Source organism: Pezoporus wallicus, unplaced genomic scaffold (genome assembly GCF_028554395.1).
Source record: "Pezoporus wallicus isolate ANWC-B61680 ecotype Strahan unplaced genomic scaffold, APGP_CSIRO_Pwel_v1 contig_5524, whole genome shotgun sequence".
NCBI classification, from domain to species: domain Eukaryota; kingdom Metazoa; phylum Chordata; class Aves; order Psittaciformes; family Psittacidae; genus Pezoporus; species Pezoporus wallicus.
In genome coordinates, this window is record NW_026636622.1 from 537,945 (window position 1) to 563,755 (window position 25,811).

The window sequence follows — 25,811 nt, forward strand, 5'->3', positions numbered from 1 at the left end:
TTAATAAATTTTAAATATACTATGAAATTGCTGCTCCTATTTAAAAAAAAAAAAAAAAAAGAAAATAAAATGCATGTGTGGAGGTACCATTACAGCTGGGTTGAAGCTCCATCTTGTGACGCCAATTTGCTACTACACTATATTGGGCTTAGAGGTACCTTTCAGTCGATATCAATGCTAGAAAATGCTCAGCTATCAGGCTGCACATTGTCAAAGTTTAGCCTCTGAAAGCATTTTATTCTTCAAACAGAACCAGTTTCAATTTTTCCAAAGTTCTGGGCAGTACCAAAGGAGCATAGCATGTGTTCAATATCAGGATGAGCATCTGCATTCTGCCTTGCATCTGCTCTATCCACAAATATTATCTATACACACCACTTCTTAACTCACAGCTGTCACGCTGGAAACGCTAATTTCTCACAGTTCGTGCCCCAGAGGTGTACGATGTGTACTACAACAATTCTGTGTGTTTTCTTTAAAGAATCTGTTCATTTGGGAGCATATCTAAACACTAATATTAGATTGAACATGTGACTTCCCTATCACATGCCCTCAGGATGGGGGGCAGCCTGTTATTTTTCTGTTGTGATTTCTGGCAAGTTCTAAAGGGTAATTAAGCTGGCTTAATACGCTTTCTCTTCAAAACTGGGTTGTTTTTATGGGGGCAGGGGGTGTAATGTAATTGAAGTAGATAATTTAGACAGTTTTTCTGTGATTTTTTTTCTGATTCCATTTGTAGTCTTAAATACATAAAAACTGATATTCAACTAGAAGTATACGCATAGCAGCTGATGCTAGTGATACTGTCTTAAAAGTATATACATAAAAAAAAGAATTCACTGAGACATCTGGAAAAGGTCAGTTCTAAGGAACTTGCTACAATCTGTATGCATTAGAGTTCAGGATAAAGGATGCTATTTATTTTTGTTACCTATTTTCCTGTCTAAACTCAATAGTTTACCTCACTCCTCTGTTATGTGTTATCTTTCAAACTGTAAGCTTTTTGCAAGAGCACCTGTTATTTACCATGTCTGCATAACCCCTGGGTTCCAGATCTTGTCCAGCTTCTGACTGTTAGCACGTGTTCTGAACTTTTTTGTACTAACCTTGCTATTCAAAGTACAGCCCATCTAGGTTCTTGGAACAGACACTAAATAAACTCTTGTAAGAGCAAATAACTTTGTATGGTTCTTCCTTCTAATTCTATCTACATCTTTTTATCTAACACTAGATAGATCCAAGGAATCCCTTTTGGGATAAAAGGTTTCTACTGCAGGGTCACTGGAGAAGACACATTTCTCCAGGGGACTCTGATGTATCTCTCGTATTTCAAGATGTGATGATGCTCAGCTGTCAGGTAAAGGACTTGTGTTTTCCTAAGTATTTTCTGTTAATAACTTAGCCAAGAGTTGAGCTATACAAGGATGTGACAGAGAAAAGGATGAAAAAAGAAACCAACCCAAAATATTATATTTGTCTGTACTACATACAATGCAAAGACTCTGAAGCAGTGAAGAGATACAAGTAGCTAGAGGTCACAAAAAGCCAACCACTGTTAAAAATCTCTAGTTCTCAGAAAACAATTAATGCCAACATGTGACAGAAGAAACATTATTTATTTCAACACAGTTACTGTTGTTTGAAGTTATTTTTATTGTGGTTTATAGGTGAGATGTTTCCAGATTCAGAGGTAATGCCGCTGAAATCCATCTTGAAGGAGCAACAAAATAACTCTGAAACAGGCTAGAGCAATAAATATCAAACCATTCAATCTAAAATGTATAAATATAAAATTCATTTCTGAAAATGTAGGAAAAACAGGGATCCATTTTTCTGTTTTGGCCATTTGTACAGTAACATAGTGATTGTCCATCTGTATCACCTCAGATCCAGCACAATGATCTTTATGTCTTTCCCAACCACATGGGAACATGGCTGCAAAAGAAGTCAAACCATTAGTCACAAAAATAATTTTCAGTAAAGCAGCATAAGAGGGCTATGGTTTCTTTTTCATTTTCTGAGCCGCTTAGTACTATGCCTATCTATCCAGTCTTGACTCTACCTGTCACTGTGCCTGTTGACAGGCAAACCTGATCATCACAGGTATAGAATGCTCAATAAAGCAAGGACTACAACATCCAATCAGAAATAAATTTCTAAAGATAATATTGTTCAGGGTTTAGCCTGTGAAACAGATTGTAGTTCTGTGCAATTGTTTAGGTATCACAGCGTAGGATACCTCAAATGGAGAAGGAAGGTGGTGTGTGCTGCATTAGAAAAGGTGATGGGGGACAGCAGCAAGGAATGTGTGAGCACTGTTGCTCTCCTGCAGTGTTTTCAGATGTGTCTGCCCATGTAGTGGATTTTTTTTTTAAGCATTTAGGACTAGATTGTGTCTTTAGAGGCTGTGATCTCACTGGTTTTGTTGGAATATCCATGTGTTTTAGGGGTTGTACTTGAAAAGATATTTGTGTTCAATATACAATACCAGCAGTGGGTCTCATGATTATAAGTCAGCTCAAATGGGCAGTAATTTCATTAATGAACTAAGTCTGTAAAGGGTCACTGAAAAGAGCCCATTTGGAAAAAGAAGTTGTATATTTTTTCAGAGTTGGATGACCTTCTCATTATCCCTACAGTCAATGATAAAAGAAGAGAAGAAAACAACCCCAATTTCTCCTCTTTTTGAGGAGTAATATTGATATTCTGAGAGTCCTTCAACAAAGAAATGATTTCCAGTGTCTTTCAGCATTACTTCTCTGTATCTGATCATTTTTATTTGAGCTATATGAGATGTTTTGTATATGAAGTGGGAGAATGAGTTTTCTTAAGAGAAAGTCTTCATTATTCAACAGTGAACATTGTTTTCTTCTGGATGACAGTGCCATTTCTGATCATTCTAACCATACTATAGACATAGCATACTATGCTAATTAAAACATTAAAAGATATGGTAGTTACTGAGAAGCCAGTGGAAAATTATGGGCAATGAAGGAATTATGGGTAACAAATTATTAACATGGAGGAAAAACTATGAAGAAATCTAACCTGAAACACATACAGTTTCTGCTTGCAGCAGAACGATTGGCAAGAATTTGAATAGTCAAAACCATGCTGGATTATATACTTACATTAAATAACCTAAGGTCCTTTGTATGTGGATGGAAACCTTTCTTTTTACAAGCAGAAACTTCTAGCATGCCAGCATTAGTAAGTCTGAAGATGCCAGTGCTGGAAAGCAAAAGATGAAATTCCTGTTACATACTGCTCCCATAATACATGTTCAAGGTTTCACATGCAAATTGCTTAGCTTAACAGAAGGACAACAGAGGGGGACTCAATGACCTTTGGTACACAGGAGCCAAGGCTGAGTTGGATACATAAAAGTATTTGAAATCAGGAGGAGTTGTATTCATGACATGATAAGGGGAAGGGAAGACTGAAAAAAAGAAATTACAGTACTGGAGCTATTCCCATTAGGCATGTTAGGCTGCTAAGGGCCGACGCTAGTTCACGCAGAAAGATAGAAACCAGAAACTTAGGTGCTCTGGATTGCATTTCACTCACTGAACTCTAGAGGGACAACTTTAAAAGAGAGCAGCATTTCAGCTGGCTGGGTAAATGACTGGTGAGAGTACACGTCCTCCCCACTCTCGGGTAATTAAGCAACACAAAGTACTACAAAATCCACTGCTGCATACGTATGACCTAAAACTGAGTGTTGACCAAAATGTCAGAAACCACATCCTTCTGAAAAGAGCTGCTAGCTTCAGAACAGAACCTGACTGACAAATGTTACAGATAGTAGTAACAGGTTCCATTTGGTTAGAGAGTATCAGCATAAACTCGGAAAGAAGTCTGGAAGGCCAGAGTTTTGAAAAGGTATGCAGGTGTACTCGAGGTTACAAGGCCTAGTGCATTTGTCACTCAACCTGTGTTTAGAGCTGTGCTACCTGAATGGCTCATATAGGAAACTAGGCAAGCAGAATGGGATTCACAGAAGTTATATCTACAAAGGTGGAAGGCCAGAAAGGAAGGCTGAAGCAACACACCACCTAAAAAATTGAGTTAGCCCTGGGGTCTTGAAGTGCCAAGCACTCCAAAAGAGAATCATGGAATTGTTGAGGATGAAAGGAACCTCTACAGAACCTCAACACCCTGCTTCAGCAGAATCACCTTAAACAGGTTACCCAGGACCATGTCCTGGTTTTGAGTATCTACAGGGATGTAGACTTCACACCCTCTCTGGGCAAGCTGTTCCATTATAAACCTTCATATTAATACTTACATATTTTCATTTATTTTCCAGAAACTTATTGTTTGTATTTTATGAAGTACAAAAATAGGACTTTATAAAAAATGTGATCTTTACTCTTCTACTCCCCAAACTGCATTTTCCAGCTCATCCTAGAGACATACGTCTAACCCCTCTACTTCCTTCATCAGACAGAATGAAGCTAGGTCTGTGGTAGGGCACTGACACTGAGGTCTCCAGAAGAACAGCTCCTCTCACTACCACTTGACTGAGCAGGGTATGAAAATAAATAAAATTTAAAACCTTGGGCTGGGAAAGGAGGAGGAGGAGAGAGAAGCCATAAACAATACTGTGCATGGAGACTAATTGGAATGCAAGTCTAAGCAACCTAAAGAAAGCAAACTCACAATACAGTATTCCTGCCCTTCATCCCAGATGACATGTGCTGTTTGCACTTGATCAGATTTTGCAATAAAGAGCAGGGGAAAATATCTAAATATTACTTAGAAAAATTGGAACTCACTCATTATGCTTTGGAGAACAAACAATTGCAATGGCCTCTGGCAACATTAGCTGATAAGAACAATGAGTATGAAGATCAACACTGGATAAGAATGCTGTTTGTGTTGGATGTGTCTACAAAAAGAAAAGGAAAACTCAACATCATGAAATACTTCTTACCAATCAAGGTTGATATACATTCAAGAAGGAACAATAATTTATAAGAAGTGAAAGCATCCGTACTTCCCCACATTGGTTTCTTAAGTTTCTGTTAAACCAGATTCTACATTGTTAGAGTGGCTTTTCAGTATGAGATTTATGGTGGCATATTCACAACCAGATGCACAAGCAATTTTCTGATCATGGGGAAAAGAGGTGGAATGAAGAAGCACAAGACAAAGGCAAATAACTCGACTGTCCAAAATCCCCAAGAGCGAAATTAATATAAAATTTAAACAACACGATACTTCCCTCCCCTCCCCTTTTGAATACAGTAGAAAATAAATGGCATTAGAAAGTAATAAAATACCCCTAGGTCAACATAAACAGAAGTTGTACTGGCAAATGCAGGCCCATTGTGTTATCAGGATAACTCAACTGCATTAAGAAGCACTTATCTGTGGAGAATATTAGTGCTCATTTACATGACAACAATGAGAATTAAGTAAGAAAATTAATCTGGATTATTCCAGTTCTTCAGTTTATTGTTTCCAAGGTTTTTTTTTCCACGTAGTACGCAGAGCTGATATAGAAAAGCTGGAATCTATGAGTCATACGTACATGGATCCAACCCAAAGTGAGGAGATCATACTGATCCTGAATACCAAATAACTCTTCCACATTCTCCATGTCACAGTAGTCTGGTCCTGCAGATTGCTTTGGCACTATTACATGGGTGATAGTAAATTCATTATGTGTCTGTAAAACAAACATTGACTGTTTGAAAAAATGAACTAATAAATAAATGCTAAATCAGGATCTGAAAGATGTCAGCCTATCAGCTAAACCAAAGCAGTATAGCTCTGCTGATTCCAGTGCAGCTATACTGACTTACTGCACCTGAAAACATGCTTTAACATTTTATCATGAAAACATACAGAGTAGTAGTAGTAACAACACGAGATTGTTGTATTGCAGGGTTCTCAGAGATGACTGTGAAAAGGTTGTCCTTTAAAATAACATGAAAAAAGAAGTTTGAGAATACTATTATTATTTTCTGTGACACTTATCACTACTCTTGCTATTCTTTCTCTTTACACGATTCAAATACACCTGCACATCATCTTTAATATTCTATATATGCCAGCATCATCCATGGCATGCTTCCTTGATCTAAAAAGACATTAATTGTTATCTAGGTCAAAGGAAAATCAAAACAAAATAAAAAAAACAATCCCAGCTTGAAAATCAGATGTAGTACAGCTTGATGGGGGGAGGGATTTTCTTTTTTGTTGTGTTGTTATGAATTTGATGACTCCTGTAGATTTTAACAGTCTTTATATTTCATTGTCCTGCAACTAAACCTCACTTACCTTACATGAATGCCAGAGAAAGTACTCGAAAAAGCCTGTATTGTACAGCACGTACAGCTGAAAAACTTGCTACCTTTTGTAACAGCAATGTACTTTGATCAGATGTTTCCCCAAACAGGCAAGCCTACACTGCTGAAGTGACCACTCAATTTATAATATGAAAGTTAGTTACACTAAAGGCTAATTGTTTAGATCTGCTTTTGTTCTGAAGTCAAGACATTACAGGAAAATACACACTATCAAATGTCTTCCCCAAATAAATGTGAGGGTTAAACTGTACCAGTTTTCCACAGAGAATTCCACATGTCTCTATTCCTCTTAATGTATTTGCCTCTGCTAACAGCAGAAATTTGTGACAGAGGTCCCTGGGCAAAATGACGCCTCTGAGTGCTTCTGCCAATTGAGCTGACAAAAAAGAAAGTAAAAAAAGAGAGAGAGAAAAAGGCATTTGCAGCTTACACAGTGAAGTTCCTTAAAATAAGGAAATACACAAAGTCACAAGAAATTAGTAAAAGTGAAAGAATTATAATCCCAAATCACAGATTTCTAACGAGATGAAATCTATAGCACGATCACTTCACCCTAAATTGAGGTCACCAGCCCATAAGATAAGCCCACTACCCTGCTCCTGAGGTGACAGTGAGCTGATACCATCCCTGGCCAGGGCTTATCAGGTTGAAGCACTGCAGGTTCTGCTTTTCTTGAAGTCTGTGGCAAGATTTGGAGTTCATTACACAGGAACACTAAGGCTCAGTCCCCAGATCCATCTATTGGTACTCAAATGGAAAATGTGAAACTGTGCAACTAATCTCCTCTCTTAAAATGAAGGAACTATATGGAACTGCTGTGTGTACATGAACCGGTTCATGCGTATTTCACTATGGACATCCTCACGGTGAATATATATGTAAGCATATGCAATATGTGGGCTGCTATGAATGGCAAAGAGGCAGATAAAAAAAATTAAAGAAAAATCTCTGCACTTACTCTGAACAGCACTTAAAGTAGCTGCTGGCTTTAAGACCCGGTTTACTGGAGGTGAATGTCCAGCGCAGCCAGATTTGCTGCTTCCCTCTTTTTTTTGAAGCAGTGCGGTAGATAGGGATCTGTTGTCTGGTACAGAAATACAAGATAGCGTACTTCCATCTATCTGTTCAGACATAACCATGTTCTCTTTGATTTTCTGATCTCGAGCTAGTTCTTGCTTCTTAAGTTGATCCTCAAAGAATTGAAACTGTTCTGATTCAAGCTGCTGTTGCCTCATATGCGCGATTCGTTTCTTCTCTGCCTCTATTAGCTTTTGATGCTCTAGTTTCTTCAGAAATTCAGTTCTACGTTTGTTCTGAAACATATGAAAACCAGTGACATTCTCAAAACACTAAAAAAAGCTACAAAAAAATGAAGGGAAAGAAGCAATCTAATCGTTTAATAAAGCCACCAAATCCTGTCATTAAAAATGAAGTCTTTTGAAATTTGCTGAACTGGCAAATACAACTATATCCCCAAATGCAGTAGGATATGGAAAGAAATATAGAGAGTAAGGAATTACTAACATGAAGTTTCCAATCTGCATATGTGTGCTGCGTGCTGTTTTGTTTTTTCTTCAGCAGCTATAACACTGGCCTCATTTGCCATATATAAAGTCATCAGAACAAGACTTTTCGGAACAGTGATGGTAAAGAGACTAGACAGATGCAATAAGAGATCTATGAACACATGAGTTTTCTGGGTAGATTTCATAATCCATTTTGTTATCTGTTTTGTTGCTTGTTGCTGCTGTTTGGAGAAGTTGCTATTTGGAAAAATTTATTCTTCTACTTTCTTTCCTCAGCTTCCCCTGGATTGCTTAATCTGGTTTTGGTGCATAGCCTCCCCAGCCTCAGACACATTAGGTGGCTTCTCCACCCTGGCCTATGTGCACTTGTTCCCAGGCCACCTGCTGTTCCACAAATTGCAAGGGAAGCTTTGGGTTTCGACAGCCCTTCCTCCTCCCCAGTATAGGAGAACTTCAAGCATCTTCAGAAGCAAATGAAAAAAAAAAAAACAACCCACAGAAAAGCCATTTCTTAAGTGTCATGAACAAAACAGAGCAGGAAAGAAAGCCTCAAGCCGCTCAGTGACAGGAATATGGAGTCAATTTTAAGGGAAGGAAAGAAAAAGGTGTTTTTTCCCAGATACTCTTTCCAAGACGAGCTTTTAAAACTACAGACCCTGTTCTCAGTGACTTCAATACACAAGACACATGTATTTACAGTTATTTAAAGACTAAATCAGGTTCAGTTCAAACTTGAACTTATTAGGAGCTAAGGGACTTTTTCCATATACTCATACAGATGTATTAACAGTACCCTTCTTACAAAACAGAACCAGAATGCAGCCAAGATCTATTTAGATACTTGTAGACAGTTATTAAGTACCACAGCACATTTATTTCCAAGCACATATTTGCATTATTTATTTTCAAATGACCAACTGGTTAGATTCTGAGAAGTGAGAAGTCATTTTAAGCAGCCTGTGAAATGATCAGGTTCTTGTAGAACTGGCATTTTACTGCTTCGTTTTTAAGACGTTTTATATGACAGGAAAAAAATTCATACCGACAGTGATTTAATAAGCATATAAAACTTACTTGATTTTGCATGTACTCTTGATATTCTAGGTTGTATTTTTTTAAAAGATCTCTCTTCAATTCATCTGTCCGTGGAAATGCAACCTCCTTCAATTTCTTTGGGGTGGGATGGGGAAGAAAGAGAGATAAGTTTATTTTCTGCTTTTTAAAAGAACCACCTGGAAAAATAAACTCAGCTGTAATACAGATCTTAAAATTACAAAATAGTAAAAACCAAAACAAAGGTACTGATCTTCTCCCAGGAAAGAAAGGAACTAATTCATCATATTATGAAACTTCTGTAGTACACTGATTTCAATAAAGCTATATGTCAGTGAAAGATGTGACATGACTACTACTTATCCCAATTCAAGATTAATCCTTCTTTTCTAGATTGCTATCTGTTATCTCTGTTTTCTTTAATAACTGTGTGATGACTAACATTTTGTTGTAGGTGTAATTTATTAAAGAAGCCAAGTCAAACTTTCAGGTAGGATCATCACAGTTTTCTCTGGGACTCCATGGACAGAAATATGTCTAAATATAGCTATTTCCAGGTGGAGAAAAAAAAATGTTTATTTGCAGAGACAGCAAGTAGCTTCCCGTGACACCCCTGTTTGTAAAACAAAAACAATGCCCCATGTTTTCTACTGATGCAGAGGCTACTACAAAATAATTTAGAGGCTGTAGGGAAAAGAGGGAAAGAGACCATTTGCTTAATCCTACTGAGTGCCCTACTGTGTGAGACAGGTCAAAAATTTGACATGAAGCATTTTGGCTTTTGTGAGAGACTGAACTGAAAACAGACTCCACTCTCCATTGTCTCAAAAACTGGTATGAGAAACTGTCCATTATCTGAGAGATGGGTGGGAGAAGCTGAGATAAGACTCCTCCATTCATTACCTCAAGGATTGGTGTGAGGAATTGCTGTGCATTATCTCAAGGATAGCTGACAGACATACCTAGTTGAAAAGCTGGCTGAAAGGCCAGTGAAACTGGTCCACCAGGAATGTGCAGTAGGCGACATTAAGAACAGAGGTACTTAGCCCACCTCATAATGAATGGGGAAAAAGCTAATCACCCACCTCCAAAGACTACTATGGGCCCCTGGGGACACTGTCCTCTGATGCCAGCTACAGAACCCGGAGGACTCGCATTACCAAGGACAGTGACTATGAACCCTCAGGACACCACTGGATCCATGGTGGTGGCTATCTCTCTGAGCTATGAATGAATTTCTATCTTTTTTTCTGATCTGTCCTATCGCTATCTTTTTTATAGTCATTTCCTTTTTTATAATAATTGTCTTTTAATAACAAACGAACTGACAGATTTTGTTACGTGACCTGGCTTGTGTCTTAGTTTCACTCTGGGGTTCACGAATGAAATATTTCCGTCACTGGGGTTTTCCCCAGTCGGACCCTGACAGCTTTGAATATAACACCACTGAGCTTTAACTGTAGGGAAAGGATGCAAATATGGCAGCATCAAGCAAGGGGCACTTATGCTTATTCTAACAATTCTCACTGGGCAATTCCAGATAGTTTAAGCTCAGAATAAGACTGTATTTGAAATTCTCTTTTAGAAATTAAAAAAAAAGAGAAGGTAAAACTACTTCATACACAAGTGGAGGAAAAACTCTGGTATGAAGTAACTACATATTTGGTAATAAAGCAAGCAAAAATATGCTTTGATTATTTAGCAGGGTAAACAAATACTGCACAGACACCAGTAATACCCACACATCTCTCTTTTCCTGTTTGCAATAGTCAGTTTGGACCATTATCTACTCATGTAACTAGGACCAGAATCAAACCCAAAGTACTGTTGAGTTAATATATAGACTTTCAGAAATAGATGTACCTGGGTTTCCAACAATCTACTAACTTCTTCATAGAGTATTCTTGTTCACTTTGTAGATGGATAATGTGATTTCCAATAATGATCAGGTGATTAAACCAAAAAAGGACATGAATCATTAGTGAAAAGAGGTGTGGTGGCTGCCATGGGGTATGTGTGAACTGGGAGTGCTGAGAAAATAGGTAGAGATTCTGGGCAAACATTTCTTAAAGGCCAAGAAACCATAACCCTACCTTAATAATATCTTGTTTTTCTGGTACTGCACATTGGTGATAGTCTCGGTGATTGGGCAGCTTTTCTACGAACAACCTAGAAAATTAAAAGTGTGTTCACTTCAATAGCTAGAGGAACATTCACAAGAACTTTTATGTTGGCAGAAAAATCAGTTTCACATAACTGTTGAACGCTGAGTTCCAGTTGACTCAGAGCAGGTTTCTACACATTTGTTTAAACTAACATTTAAATGCTTGCATAGACTTGTATGGGACACACAGGGTAATGACAGGAGATTATTTTCTACATCTAAACATATTTTGGTTAGGTTAAAAAAGAGCTAACTAGCAGCCAGCACCTAAAAATAGCTCTCAAAATCACCATACACTTAGTCAGTGTTAATAAATCCTATTTCTCCAGTCTTTATCTATCCTGACCGGAAATGCCAAATCTTACATGGGAAGTCCAGAATGCAGAACTGACTGTCATTACAGCAGTTATTTTTACCAGACCAAGATGCACAGCTAACTGCAGTGTTCTGAACTTACCCTGGCATCTAAAGTATGGCAATACTCAGCTGCAAAGACTTTGGAATACACAGCTACTATCATTATTTCAGCAATTTGTATGATGTTCAGCTCCAGACCCTCTTTTTATAGAGATACAGATGTTTAAAATGAAGTGGACTAAGAAAGAATTTGTCTAGTTTTCAAAGCATGAGGAAAATAAGGGAGGAGGAAAGAGGTGTAACATTATAAAAATTTAAAAATACACATACAAAAAACCCCATTTCAGAAGTAAGAAAACCAAACGATACTATAACAAAACTATCTAGTTTTAAATCTGCCACTGATATATTTTTCAGCTGGTTATTTTGAGAGTTGCAAAGAAAGCTCTCCAGATTTGGTGGTTTGCATGGGAAAAATAATAATACAAAGAACATAGGTTGTGGATTTTGTGTTTATTCATGTAAGCAGCAATACATTTTACTTAATCCTTTTAGGGAAGAAAACTAAAATGAGGCAAAAAGCCATTTTTTCATGTTTTTTAAGTGCTGTGCAATACTACCATCTTTAAGATCAGCAGAAGCTCATAGGGCGTAGCTACTAAAGGCTCAGAAATTTTATCTAACCATTGTTTTTTAAGCCATGCACTTTATTTTACCAACATGCTGACAGATACAGAATAATCTGTAGGAAGCAGTGCTCATAGTGTAGCCTGGTATAGTAAACTTAAACTTCTGTATATTAGGCTAGTTCACGTCTGGCAGTTAATAGATGGATAGGAGTAGTGTACTAACAGTTGAGACAAAATTACAACAAAGCCTCTAGTTAAAGATCTCCAGAGAGCAAAGCTATTCTGCAAGAACACACTTAACATTTTTCCCCTGAGCTAAAGGTGTGCCCTGTTTTCACTGCAGCTCTTCAGAATTATAAGCTGTAAAGACTACAAACAGTTTCTTACGTTATGAACTTATTATAAAACACAAAAGCATTCTCCAGGTTTCCCTCCTCCATATATACTGATGCCATTCGCTCCATCTCTACTCCAGATCTAAAGTAACGACGCGGAGTGATATCTTCATTGATTGTGATATTGCTGCCAAGTTTGCTTAAGGCACGTACTCTCTCTTCTGGGGTCACAGAGATGTCTGTATGGTCAGGAATAGCTACCAGCTTTTTCTGAAAAAGAACAGAGAGTTTGGCAAACAGAACCAGATGTTATGTTTTGCTTTCAGTAAGTGATCTTAGTCAAGAAACTCAAAGGAAATCATAGAATGACAGAATGGTTAGTGTTGGAAGGGATCTTAAAGGTCATTTAGTTCCAAGCCCCCTGCCACAGGCAGGGACATCTTCCACTACACCAGGTTGCTCAAAGCCCCATTCAACCTGGTCTTGAACACTGTCAGGGATGGGGCAGCCGCATCCTCTCTGGGCAAAGCTTCTCTTGCTTTAGCCTATGTGAAGTATCACCGCCCTCACAGTAAAGAATTTCTTCCTAATTTCTGACCTAAATCTCCCCTCTTTCAGTTTAAAGCTATTTTCCCTCATCCTATCACTACTTGCCCTTGTAAAAAGTCCCTCTCCAGCTTTCCTGTAGGCCCCCTTCAGGTATTGGAAGGCTGTTATAAGGTCTCCCCTGAGCCTTCTCTTCTCCAGGCAGAACAATCCCAGCTCTCTCAGCCTGTCTTCAAAGGAGAGGTGCTCCAGCCCTCTGATCATCTTCGTGGCCCTCCTTGGGACCTGTTTCAACAGGTCCATGTCCTTCTTGTGTTGGGGGCCCCAGAGCTGAACATAGTAATCTTTAGCTTTTTTTTCCTCAAAGCAGGCATTGGTTTCACCACCAGGAAAAACAGTTAAAACATTCCAACATGTTTCTTAATTGCAAATGAATAGTGATTGCAATCACAAATAAAAAGTGATCTTACCCCCTTCCCAAATCTTCAAATAAAAAAAAAAAAAAAGAGAAAATTAAGTAAATCTAAGGCAACACAAAGTGTGTTCTCTTTAGAAACCTCCATACATGAAATTCTACAGGATTCTGTCCTAAATTATTGTAATAATTTGATGGAGGGCCTGAATACTCTGACTCCATCACACGACTGATGGGTATAGTTCCTAATAAAGAGCAGTCAGTTTCCCTGCTCAGTCAACAGTTCACTTCAAATGTTCATTTCCAGTTTCAAACAAGGCAGTTACAGCCCAAGAAGTTAGAACTAACTCTACTGAAGAAGCACAGCTGTTTATTATAATAATTAACTTCCTCTTAAGTGGCTAAATAATTGGCAACTGCAAGTTGTTTCCTCTGATGAAAATTTTTACTTTCTATTCAAAATGTTCATTTCAACTTCTTAAAAACCTGATCATTGAAGCAAGTTGAAAACCCATAAACCACATATATAGAAATAAAATATGTTGCAACAAAGCCATCAGGCAGAATGTGTGAGGAACTGGCAGTATGCAGGAAGCAACCCTTGTAGCTGACAGCCAACACTGCTAAGCATCTCTTTTGAATTGTTTCCTATTTGAAAGGGAGGGTGCTCAGCCATTAAAGCATTTCTTTGTAATACATACCAATGAGCTGACAGTGAAGGATTGTTCCATATTGTTTTCTGTCTGCAAACCAAGGAGATTGCTCTTTTCCTCCAAAGTCTCCATCTGACTGCAAAGGGCAGTGGGAATCCAGCACTCAGTATTTGCAGCCAGCTGTCTCAGGGTTTATTAGCCCAAGGGAAACATAGATATATAATTGTGGTCATGTGCTGGAAAAAATAAGGCAAGTCATTCTGATTTAGTACTACATTCAAATGTCATGTAAGTTTTCATGCCTGCACCTACTCATAACCTCACTATCACAGTATTTGCATATTTAATAATAATCTAAATTTACCAGGCATCTAGAATTTAAAATGGGAATGCATAGGGGATTACAGGACAGTTTGGACTAGCTGACTTGTTCTAATATTATAACATGTTCAAATCCACTGTAATAACAAGTTATAGTTACAATTTTTACAGTAACTTAACACACCTCCCCAACTTTCAAGTGTTAAGTGAAAAGCTCAAAAGTTCAAAGACTAATCACAAAATCTGTGCTTCCTTGAGAGTATGTTTTGACAAACACAATTATAAACAGTGTGAATCTGGCATCTTTTTTTCTGCTAAACCTGTAATTAAACTGAGCACAAACTCATACCAGTAAAGTAAAGCAGAGAAATACTTCAAGCACCATGTGTTCCTGACTTCAACAACACTCGAAATACAGTGAACTCTAGTGAGCTAACTGATATTAATTGCTCCTTGCACAGCTCTGAAGAGTGAAGACAAATATTTAGACATGTGGCCATCAGAAAAAAAAAAATAAAAACCCAACTGTGAAAGGGAAATTAATTATTTAAATTACACTGGAAATATGAAAAAGAAGCTCTTAATGTGTTTCTTTTTTTCACTTACGTGCACTCAATCTAAACAGATTTGCTCCTGAATGTCAAAGGCACTTTATATGTTGCAATAAATATGCTTTATGCTTTCATAAAAGCATAAAGAGTGGGTTCAGCAAAGATATTTTCTCAGCACATCTCTCTCTAGAGGCTAGAGGACTCTGGGTTAGAGAAAAACAACCCTAATGTGTTTTTAGCTGGCTGCGTTTTCCAAGTATTGATTTCTGTATTTGGGTCTTCCTTATTTTTTCAAAAAAACCTAACAGTATCTATTAGATCAGTCATTAATTTTAACCATCAGTGCAAATATTACAGGGGACATTGAATCCATTTCAGTAATAGACTTTCTTTGAAATAATCAGAATCATCCTATTTTACTTGTAAAAGCCCTTACTGGTATTCTCATGCTGCATTATTAAATCATTCTTCCTCCACTTTTCTGTACAACCTCCCAGTCTCAATAAATATATTCTTGCTTGACTTTATATCCATGTTTTCCACTTTCAGGATTTTTATTTTCATCATCAGGTATGTCACAGGTCTGTGAATTCAATTTCAAGACCTGCTTTTTTGAAATTAAGGTATTGAAATTAAGGCATTAAAAATCCTTGCACAGCTTGTGACAAAAAAATGGAACATGTCATATATGCCCAAGACATGAACATTAGTTGTGGTTGCAGTGCTAATAGAAACAGTTCTCTAAACAATTTAATTTTATATCACGGAGATCTGGTGTAAATGATCACCTTGGAGGTAGAGCCTATTCATTGCCTATTCATGAACTATAGAAAGACCTCAGGGGATCACAGTAATGATTTTTTTTTTTTTTTTGCTTTAGCCTATACAAAGAAACCTACTGCCTTACGCCTAGTTCCACCTGAAACCCTTCTTCAGCTGAGCCACCGTAGGTGTGGTAGACCGTGAAAGGAGAGGGCTAAAGGCTTGCCCAGGGCAGAGCTCACATTAGCCTTCTGCCCCTGCAGAAGAGACCCTGCATTCATATGCTGTGTGTCTTGGGAATAACAATTACAAAAGGAGATCTAAAATAGCTGAATGGAAGGATGGGTTTGGTCTAGAGTACGCTCAAGTATGACAACTGCAAAATATTCTAGAATTGTAGTTATATATTAAAAAAAAAATGTTCAAAAGTAAAGAAGAAATGTATTTCTATTCAGTTCTCTATTTCAGTTAGCAGCTTTTAGGCAAGAAAACTGCTTTGACTTTCTCCAAAATCTAGTGAGGAAATGAACATTTAAGAGAATGCTCTTGAGATGCTTTCCAGCGAAGGGCATGGGATATGGATCATATGCTTTTTTCAGCTATTACTTCACCTAGACCTTTCAACCTTCCTGGTAGGCAAGGGGAAAAATGTTACTGCAACAAGTGGGAAACACAAAAGCCACTAATTGGTGGTTTGCTTTGGGCCTTTAATAAAGAAGCCTATGGTATCCTCCAGCCAAAATCTTTTTGGAACTGGCACAGGGAGACATCATGGAACTCTTAACCTGCAAAAATGTCTCATTTTGATTGACTTTAAGAATATAAAGTTATAAATGTGATTTCAGTGATTTTTTTAAACTAAAGAAGTATTAATAATAAGGAAAGACAAAGTGTAATACCAGGTATTTTAAAGAGGAGATGTCTGGTAACAGCAAAAAAATCACACTTCCTTAAAGTTGTGTCAGAGTTTTGAAAGGATGAAGAAGCTCTGTCACAGTGCAGGAGCTTAGCAGAAGAATCACTGCAAATAAAAGAGGAAACTGACTGTTTAAATTTGGCTTCAGGAACACATTAAAACCCAGACACTGCAGATAAAGAATACATACTAGGATGAACTTGTATCACTTTTACAAAAATGCCAAATAAAAATCAAAGATATTAGCTATTACAGGTGGCAGCGTAATTAAAAAAACCCTAAAACTAAAAAGAACATGGGCTCTATTATGACTGCGCTGCAGACACACTGGCCAGAATTATAAACAATTAAAATGCAGAAAGTTAAGCTTTACTAAAAACACCACCACAGTCAGTTCCCCGGGATGCCTTTGTGCATAATGCTCCTCATGGCACAGCTTCACAATCGCCTTCAGCTGGTTGAAGGCCATGACACTGCCAAGGGGCTCCTCTTACCCCCACCACACTTCTTTGTACTTCCTCTTTGTTGACTCCAGTGACTTCAAGACAAGTTGTAGCTGATCCAAATTAAAAACAAATAGAAATTTAAAATTAATTACTTCCTTCTCGAACTCTGATATGCAAGGGAGGAGGCAGAAACATGAAGCCAGCAAGCAGACTTGCCCATTTCTGAGGCAGTACTGTCCTAGATCAATACAAGCTAGCTTTGAAAATGCACCCTAAGAGCTTGTATAGTGCCTACAAGAATTGCCCATTCTCTTTGTCTTTTGGAAAAACATTTACATTTCACTCTAAAAGAGCAAAATACCAAACCTCTCTGTGTAACTACAACTAATTATATTCAAACATACAAAATAATTAAGCTAACACAGTGAACTACACTCCAACCCTAACCACAGGCCATAAGAAACAACGCCAGCTTGGAGCTCTCTTAGTTTATTAGAGTGCCAAGTGTTCTAAATTCAAGGACTAAAGATGCATCTTTTTCTGCTTTACAGTTTTAGGTGCTCCAACTAATTTAGATGGACTTAGGTAATGCTGATTAAGAAGAAATGCCTGGACATTTAGCATGCAAATCAAGCTTTTTCTAATTATATCTTTTCTGACAGTTATTAAATATAAGAATTTAACATCCTTTCAACAGTTAAGAAACCTTTCTCAATTTCACTGGTAATGGCACTCCTCAACAAATCCTCAAAGAACATTTCCTTTCCTATATGATCCAGCTTCTTTTACTATGCATTAATCCTTTGCAAAATCCAGCTAGATTAAATCAGATGCTTTCAGTTATAGGAAATAGAGCAAAGTGAGAAAAATCAGCATTTTAAACAGCACTGAAAGTGATTTTTTTTCTGTTCAGGCTAACAAGCATGGTACCAAGTACCAGAGAAGTGAGAATCAGAGAGAGAAATTTTAACTTAAAAGTATATGCAAATAGTAACGCATAAAGATAGAATATGTCTATCAAGACATATAGAGTACCTCAAGAGTCGGGTAGTAAGACAGAGGTGGCATGAAAAGATCTGGAGAATGCATACACAAACTCTCATGGTTTTCTGAGAGGTATAATGTCATAATTCATCACAAATTCCCCAACGCCCTCACAATTTGCTGCATGCTGGCATGTTTCAAACAGTTGCTAGGAAGGATGGATGTGGACAAATGAGCTTCTCTGCCTGTGCTTGGAGCCTGAGAGGCACGACCCTGCTAAGTTTTCAAGCTATATAACTATACTCTGTGATAGCAAGATGTGGTACACATAGCTGGACAGCAAGGCTTATTAGCTCAAGCGCAGTATGAACTGTTTATGTTACACATTTTGTGTTTGCAATGGCTTGCGTCAAGCCAGCTCACAGTTTGGGCAGAAAAAGCTTTTATCTGTCTTCATGCATTCCTATGATGGGCTTTGAAATGTCCCTTTATTATGACACATCCTTCACCAGCATAACCTATGTGAGCGGATTGTACCAGCAAAGACAGTGAAGCCAAGCAGGACCATGCTCTGCCGAAGGATGCTCACAGTGACTGGTAGTACCCCTGCACAAGCTGTGCGGCTCAAACTTGCTGGAGAAGACACAAAGAGGAGCTCAGAGTACCAGTACCTTCCAGAAACTAGCTGACTGTACAGCATGAGGACTGAATTTCAACTACTTATTATTATCTTGAGGCTGCTTTTCCATCTTCAGTTTTTCAGAAGAGGTTTTCAAATATTGAGAGAGATTTTTATATTTATAAACAAGTAACTGCCAAATTCCAGTATTGAGTTACTCATTAATAGTTACTTTGAAACATTGTTATTAGTTACTTTGAAACTTTGTTTCCCCTTTGTAACATATTTTCAAATACCAAGGGAATTAGTTGTAACACACTGACTTCACCACTGTTGGAAACATTTGGCAATATTTTGACTCTTGGTCTTACTAAAACACTGCATTAAAGACATCATGGGTAAAACTTTCCAAAGAACATTTTGATTCAAATCTTAGGTTCTGTTAAGAATAACAGGGACCTAGGGCATTAGCAATGACTTATTCTTTGCATATTTTTAAATAGTGGATTATTTTAGAAATATTCATCCTTTTGTTCTATATTTCCATGGAATGTAAAGCCCAGATGTGGTTCCCACCAAAAGCATTCACTTCAGTTCATACATAAGGATCCCAACCCTAATACTGAGAAATATTTGCTAATATACGAGATAAAATGTGGCATAGTTCTGCTTTTTATAAACTACTTGACAGCGCTACTCTGTATTTAGCCCACTGTAAGAAAAAGGTTACTTCAGTATTGTCATGAGAAGTTAAAACAGTACGACTCCATTTTTCTATGTGTGATGATGTGTGATGATTATAGAATCCTAGAATTTAGATGCGTCTCAAAATATAAAAGGGTCTGTCAGTGACTGACAGATAAAGGACTGTTTCAGGCCAATGTCTCCCATGATGCAGATACTTGTACTTCTGTACCTTGAAATGTTCAAGTCAATTTGGTGAAAAATAGGTTAAAAATGCAGGCACCAAACTCATTCAGCTCTTTTTGAAATGCCAGGCCATATACTGGCACAGTGCACGGTAATTTATACACACACTTGGTCTTCACATAAAATCTGCTAACAAACAGCCTAAATAGAAAATTGCCTTCTGCTGGTTCTCTCCAAAAGGAAACAGCATGTTCATCTGTCAACATGTTTCCTGAAACAACTGTTCACTGCTACAGCAAATGATTCAGCTAGCATAGCAAGTAGTCTCTTCTGGAAAAAACAACAAAGCATTGAATGTCATGGCAAAATCATTCTCTCGTGCAGAGAAACAAAAAAACCAAACAAAACCAACAGAATGGTTTTTCATTGCAAAGAAGCACCTCAAGGAGCTTCTTGCCGAGAACCCCACATCTTTCAATGGAGAAGTTGTTCTTCATAGTAAGAGCTACTAAACCTGTCTGTAGAAATGCCTGTCTCAGTAACAGTTCATAACACTGCCCCGTAGCTATACGACTCCATTTAAAAAACATAGCCAAGACCTCCTCCCAGGCTCTACTAATTCCCAGAGACAGCTGCCAAGCTATACAATCATCTTTCTTAGAAGTGGGTCAAGATTGTATCCTCTTGTTCACCTACTGTGAAGGCCCAGACTCACCCATCTCCCAGCACGCTGCCTACAGGTCTCTCTGCAGATTGTGCCTGCAGCATGTCAACAATAGCATCTTCACCTTTGGGTACTGAGAGGGAGAAATCAGGTGCAGAGGAGATCTTCCACGCACAGATCTGCCAAACCCAAGTCTTGCTTATATGGCTACGCCATGCAGTGCTGTATCTTGCCTCACAAAATTGAGCTGTATTTTCACCTACAGAAACTGTGGGTGACATAAGGGTCTGGTTTTTTTTTTTAGCTAAAAAGTTATACCAATTATTTGAACACTTTTATTGTTGCTGTACAAATATTTGGATTATTGCAGTTAGTTAATGTAGCCACTTGAATATCATTGACTGGCTGTTTTCTATGGACAGTTTTCCTTTTGGAACAGATACAAACATGACTGCATTAAGAAGCTACAGAAATAAAATTATATTGCTATTGGGTCAGCTGAGACTGATAAACCACTGCAATATACAGATAACATCCAAAATGACACATGGAAGATCCTGTCTTCTACTTGCTACAGAGAATATGAAAGTAGAACCTACAGGCTTTTCTCATTGCTTCAGAGCACAGAGGAGACCTCTGACTCCACCTATTTTCTCATTTATTTTTTATGCAGACTGTTTTGAAGTCAAAATCTAGTATGTTTGTGCTGCTGCAACATAACCCTATGCATCTGAGCTGTACACATAGGTGATGGCTCTCTACCAGATTTATTAATATGCTCTATCTACAAAGATATCAGTCACTTTTAAGAGAATATGCTAAAAACAGACTAGAATTACTGAACATGGAAACATTCATCTGTGAACTGCTGAAAGTTCTTTCTCTTGTGGTTTCTTGTATCAAAACAAAACACAGTCCCTCCCTCTCCCTTTTTTGTTAACACCATTCAGTTTCAGCACAAAAGCATTTTTAGGATAATGGATAAAGTATCACTGATGTTAGAACGTCTTGGATTACAAGCAGTAGCCTTTTCAGCAGTCACTGAAATATACTTATGCAATATAGAACAGCATCTTGACAGTGACCCACTAAAAAGGTGTTCTAGACGTGACATAGAGAAACAGCGTCATTTTCCTTCCTTTAGAAAATCCACAGCAATCCCGCATGAAAATTAGTGTACTGAGGCACGGTAAACCAGAAGAGGGCAGAAATAAAAGAAATAGCTGTTGTAATATAATTTATTCTTTGATGATTTAGCTGAAATACTGAAAAACGAGATACCTGCAATACACAACATCACTGATAAAACCGACTTCCAAGATAAAGACCAGCAGCTGTGTTGCTAAGGGAAACAAATGAGAGGCTAAAATCAGCACAGAGGTCTGCAACGCTTCATAGACTTCCAAGAAATGTAGAAAGCATGATTTCACAGATTTTTCTACCTGTAACCCTATTTCCCACAAAGACAAAGACCCTCCAGAATAAAAAAGGGTTAAGAAGCTTCCGGTTCTTCCTATAAAGGTAATGGTTCTTCTGGAAATATTTGCTACTTAATTTTATAACACTTTCATACTCTATAACCTCTAATAAGGATATTTGTTAATTGGGTCAATAACTGGCTGCAATAATACATTTCTTGTGCAATCTGTTGAAAATTCCTATTCTGCCTTACTTCCTTATGGTTCAAAATGCAGGCGACAAGAAAAGGAGAAGTAAAATTAATTGACATTTCTGACATAGAATCATAGAATGATCTGGGTTGGAAGGGATCTTAAAGATCATCTAGTTCCAGCCCCCTGACCATGGGCAGGGACATCTTCCACTAGACCAGGTTGCTCAAAGCCCCCAAACAAATTCACATTCATCTGAAGTCTATTAAATTGTCTAGAAAGAATGAAGCTTGTCTTGTGGTCTCAAATCTACAAAAACTAATTTGGGGCATTAGTTCAATGGATTCTGACTATTTTGTACACTAATAGTTGAGTAAGCAAGGTGCAAGCAAAAAGCTAATAACTATGTTACCAAAGGATGGAATGTGGTCAACCAGTACAAATAACTACCAGTTAATCTGGCATGTTTCTGCAATATGATGCTTATAGTAAGATAACACAGTTAGTTGGTTTCATAATGAAGTCTCTGACCTCCTTCCCTATCCTAGGTGATTCAGGATTTCTCATGCTATGAGCAGATGGGGGAAAAGGAATGTCAGGCTCTATGAGAAGAATACAGTGCACTTTAGAAAATTTCCCACACACACACTTGGATAGTTATAATATTTCATCTCTTGTAATTTGCTAAGAGTGACAATGGTAAGCATGTGTTTTATAGCAGCACTGACTGTAACACAGTCAGCTCACAGGGCTGCTTGAAAGTTAGTTGAATTACCCAGAATGTCAAAGCTGAGCACAGGCCGGCCAACAGGCTATTTATCCCAGTGCAGCTTTGCACAGGCTATTTTTGAGCTTATTGCCGAATTATTTGCTTATCCCTTCAGGATGATTCCAGTGACCTTTGCAGCCTAGCCAAGCCCCGTTCTGTATCAATGGAAAGACCTAGACATCTCTGAAGGCCTTTCAACAGTGGTTCAGAGATGCTAAAAGAGGAAGACGCTTTGCACATTGAGCCCACAGCTTCCCTAATGCAGTTCCATGTTGCTCTGAACTGTGAGTCATCTAGAACTGCCAGTAGGAAATGGTAGGCAATGGGCTGTGTCTGAGCAGGTGCCTGACTCACAGCATTACCACAAGGTATCACCATCCATGTAAAACTGAAAATGCCGGATTTTTGTAACAGGGATGCCAATGCAACAACAGTATGAAGCCACTACACACGAATCATTCACGAAATTTATGAGCAAGATAATTTGATTTAATGGACCAATACTTCTATTTATAATGGAAACTATGGCCAGAAAATTTGTTTTCTGGCATGGCAATCTAAATCTTTAATATTTATTAAAACGATATAGACAAAGACTTTCACGGCAGCAAACTAAGTTTCAGAACACAAACTTGAAATGTAACCTTTGATACAGAAATAAAATCTCAGGAATTAGATAAGAAGAGAAAAAAAAAAAAATAGCCCCCTATGCATACAAGTCCAGCAGAGACCAAATATTTATTTTTATACAGCCTGTGCTCTGTGTGTTCATGCATAAGTGACCTTGCCACTCCCTCAGCAGCTGAAGAGTTCATGATGCCCCTCACCTTGAGCTATACTTTTCCTCAGCTTGGTAATTAACTTCCAGGAAATGCCTGAAGGCCTGACCTTGAACATACTTCATGCACATAAAAAAAAAACACATGAGAAATGCCTCTGCTGTAACGCCACAGCAATATTAATAATACACATGACTGCAAGATTGATCGACACTGAACCCTGTTTTTAAACATTATACTACAAAACACCCCCCCTGCACTTACAGCCATTTAAAATGCCATTAAAGAAATGTAAGCATGATTTTTTTCACCTACAGAATTATACAGGATTTGAGAGGAATGCTTCCTACGCTCTCCTGTGATCCATGAAATTCAGGGCTTGTCAATATTAGCACCTAAAGGTATGAATAAACATGCAGTATACCAGGCAGAAATGCGTTTAGTATATCAGAAAATCCAGCTGTTAGAGTAATACAATAGATTGCTTCTGCAACACCCATAACAACAAACCTGGACTCCATTCTCCTAAGAGTATTTAATGAAGTTCCGAGTCTGTATCCTATTTTCTAGGACCTGATGGTCTAAGGCAATTTATCAAATATATGCTAGCCACAGCTTTGGACAGTCAAGCTCTTCAACCTGCAATAAGGAGAAAATCCACTTCTGTGAAGACAGAACTTTCTCAAGGCTGGCCTTTGCCAGAGGAATTAATTCCTTGGGAATGACAATCCATCCAAGACTTCATAATCTCACCACTTTCTGTTCTCAGTAAAAGGTGGCTCTTTCCTGCCCATGATTTCTCAGACAAGCATTCAGAACCATAGGCATATTAAATAAAATAATTCCAAACCAAGAGGAATTCTTCCAGAAGCTACTTTTTGCCACCCTTCTGAAACAGGGTAGTGAATCCATGTGTGAGAGAAGCGAATTAGGCTCTCAGAGCACTTGCACTCAGTCAGAGGTAGGTGCAAAATGAGGTACTCGAGCAGAAACAGCTTATGGGAGAGTTACTTATGCCCAGCAAACACTGTTTCTTCTCGAGTGTTTTTTTTTTTTACATTCTTTCACTCTAAGTTTTGATGCTGATCTTTCACAAATATATGGAAATTACTTAAAAATAGAGTGCTGTTCTGAGTTTGCTTTCTCCCTGACACAGGATAACGTTCCGAGCTCTGCTCCCCACCACACTACCTATCATTACCTATTTATGTGGGCGCAGTAAAACCCGCAGCTTTGCCCAGCGGGACTCGCTGCTCTCGCCTCCCGCACGAAGTGACACCGAGATGCCCCCGCCGCATCCCCGCACCATCCTCCTCTCCCCAGCACGCACATGCCCGAAGCTCCTCGCATACAAGTTCCGCCCTGCCTGGAGGAGGGCGATTTCCAACAGGCCTCCCGGGATCGCGGCACCTGACACCGGGGCGGGGACCGGACGGGGTGATCACACACCAGGGACATTCACCAAGGTAGCAGGGCTGATGGAGCTCGTACCGGCCACGGCTCACACGGCTCCCTGGCCCCGGAAGGGGCATGGGACGGCACAGCGCGGCGCCACCCCCTTCTCCCTCTGCCCGCAGGGACCATTGGCGCAAAGCAGCGGGATGGAAGCAGCGCTCCGCCGGCTGCCTGCCCCGCGCTTCCCGGGGAAAGGCGACGGCTGCTTACCGGATCTCGCATCCGTGTGAGCGGCTCCGGCGGCCGGTTCTGGAGACAAAGCGAGGGGCTCCCGCGGCCCTGCGGGGGGCCTAGGGGAGCGGGCAGGAGCGGACGGGCGGCCCGGGCCTCCGCCGCCGGAACTCGGTGCCGTGGGCACGCCGCTCAGGACAGGGCAGGTGCCGGCGGCACGGCGGTGCGGAGCCGAGCGGAGCGCCCTGCGCCGCCGCAGCCGGCCTGCGTTACGGTGCGGGGCGAAGGGAGGAGCCTGCGCGGCGCCGGGGCGAGCGGCGTGGCCGCGGTCCGCTCTGCACCGCGGGGTCCCCCGCCGCCACAGCCCAACGACCGCGGGCGCCGCCGCGTGCCCGGGGCTGCGGCTGCATCCCAACGACTGCCCGGGAGGGCGAGGGGAGCGCCAAGGCCCGTGCACATCCGCGGGTGTCCCCAGCACCTCACCCGCGCTCCTGTGTCGGCCCAGCCATTCCAGTCCATAGGTGCTAGGTACCGGGGCCAGCGTGCCGCACCTGAGCTAACCTGAACGCCAGTGCGGCTGACTGAGGGGGAACACAGCACTGTTGCTAAGGAAGGTATATGAGTGAGGAGGAGGAGGAGGAGGAAGGTTTAAATGAAGCCGTGGTGGTCCGTATGGGGGTGTGGAACGGGGAGAGAGGAGTCGCTGGAGAGGAGGGGACTTTCTTCCCTAAGGCAGAGGAGGTAGGGGAGTTGCAGTAGGCTGCCAGACGGGGTTTCTGAACAAGAATGCAGTGCAGTGCAGTTTAGTGTAGTGCAGCGCAGCGCAGCGCAGTGCAGTACTATAGGCTGGCCTTAAACTATGCTAGGAATGTCCAGTCAACATAGCAGTCAGCCCATGA

At 39.5% G+C, this 25,811-nt stretch overlaps 1 protein-coding gene across 1 annotated transcript; it reads right to left on the bottom strand.

Moving 5' to 3' along the window:
- Positions 1–1,633: 1,633 nt before the first annotated feature.
- Positions 1,634–25,520, bottom strand: STAMBPL1 (STAM binding protein like 1). The gene is made up of 11 exons (XM_057401016.1): positions 24,952–25,520; positions 14,044–14,231; positions 12,434–12,651; positions 10,990–11,065; positions 8,918–9,013; positions 7,276–7,630; positions 6,569–6,693; positions 5,537–5,674; positions 4,779–4,891; positions 3,132–3,231; positions 1,634–1,935 (listed from the first exon to the last, which is right to left on the bottom strand). The coding sequence occupies exons 2-11, from the start codon at positions 14,125–14,127 to the stop codon at positions 1,879–1,881; spliced, it is 1,362 nt and encodes a 453-aa protein (XP_057256999.1). The 5' UTR covers positions 14,128–14,231; positions 24,952–25,520; the 3' UTR covers positions 1,634–1,878.
- Positions 25,521–25,811: the final 291 nt, after the last annotated feature.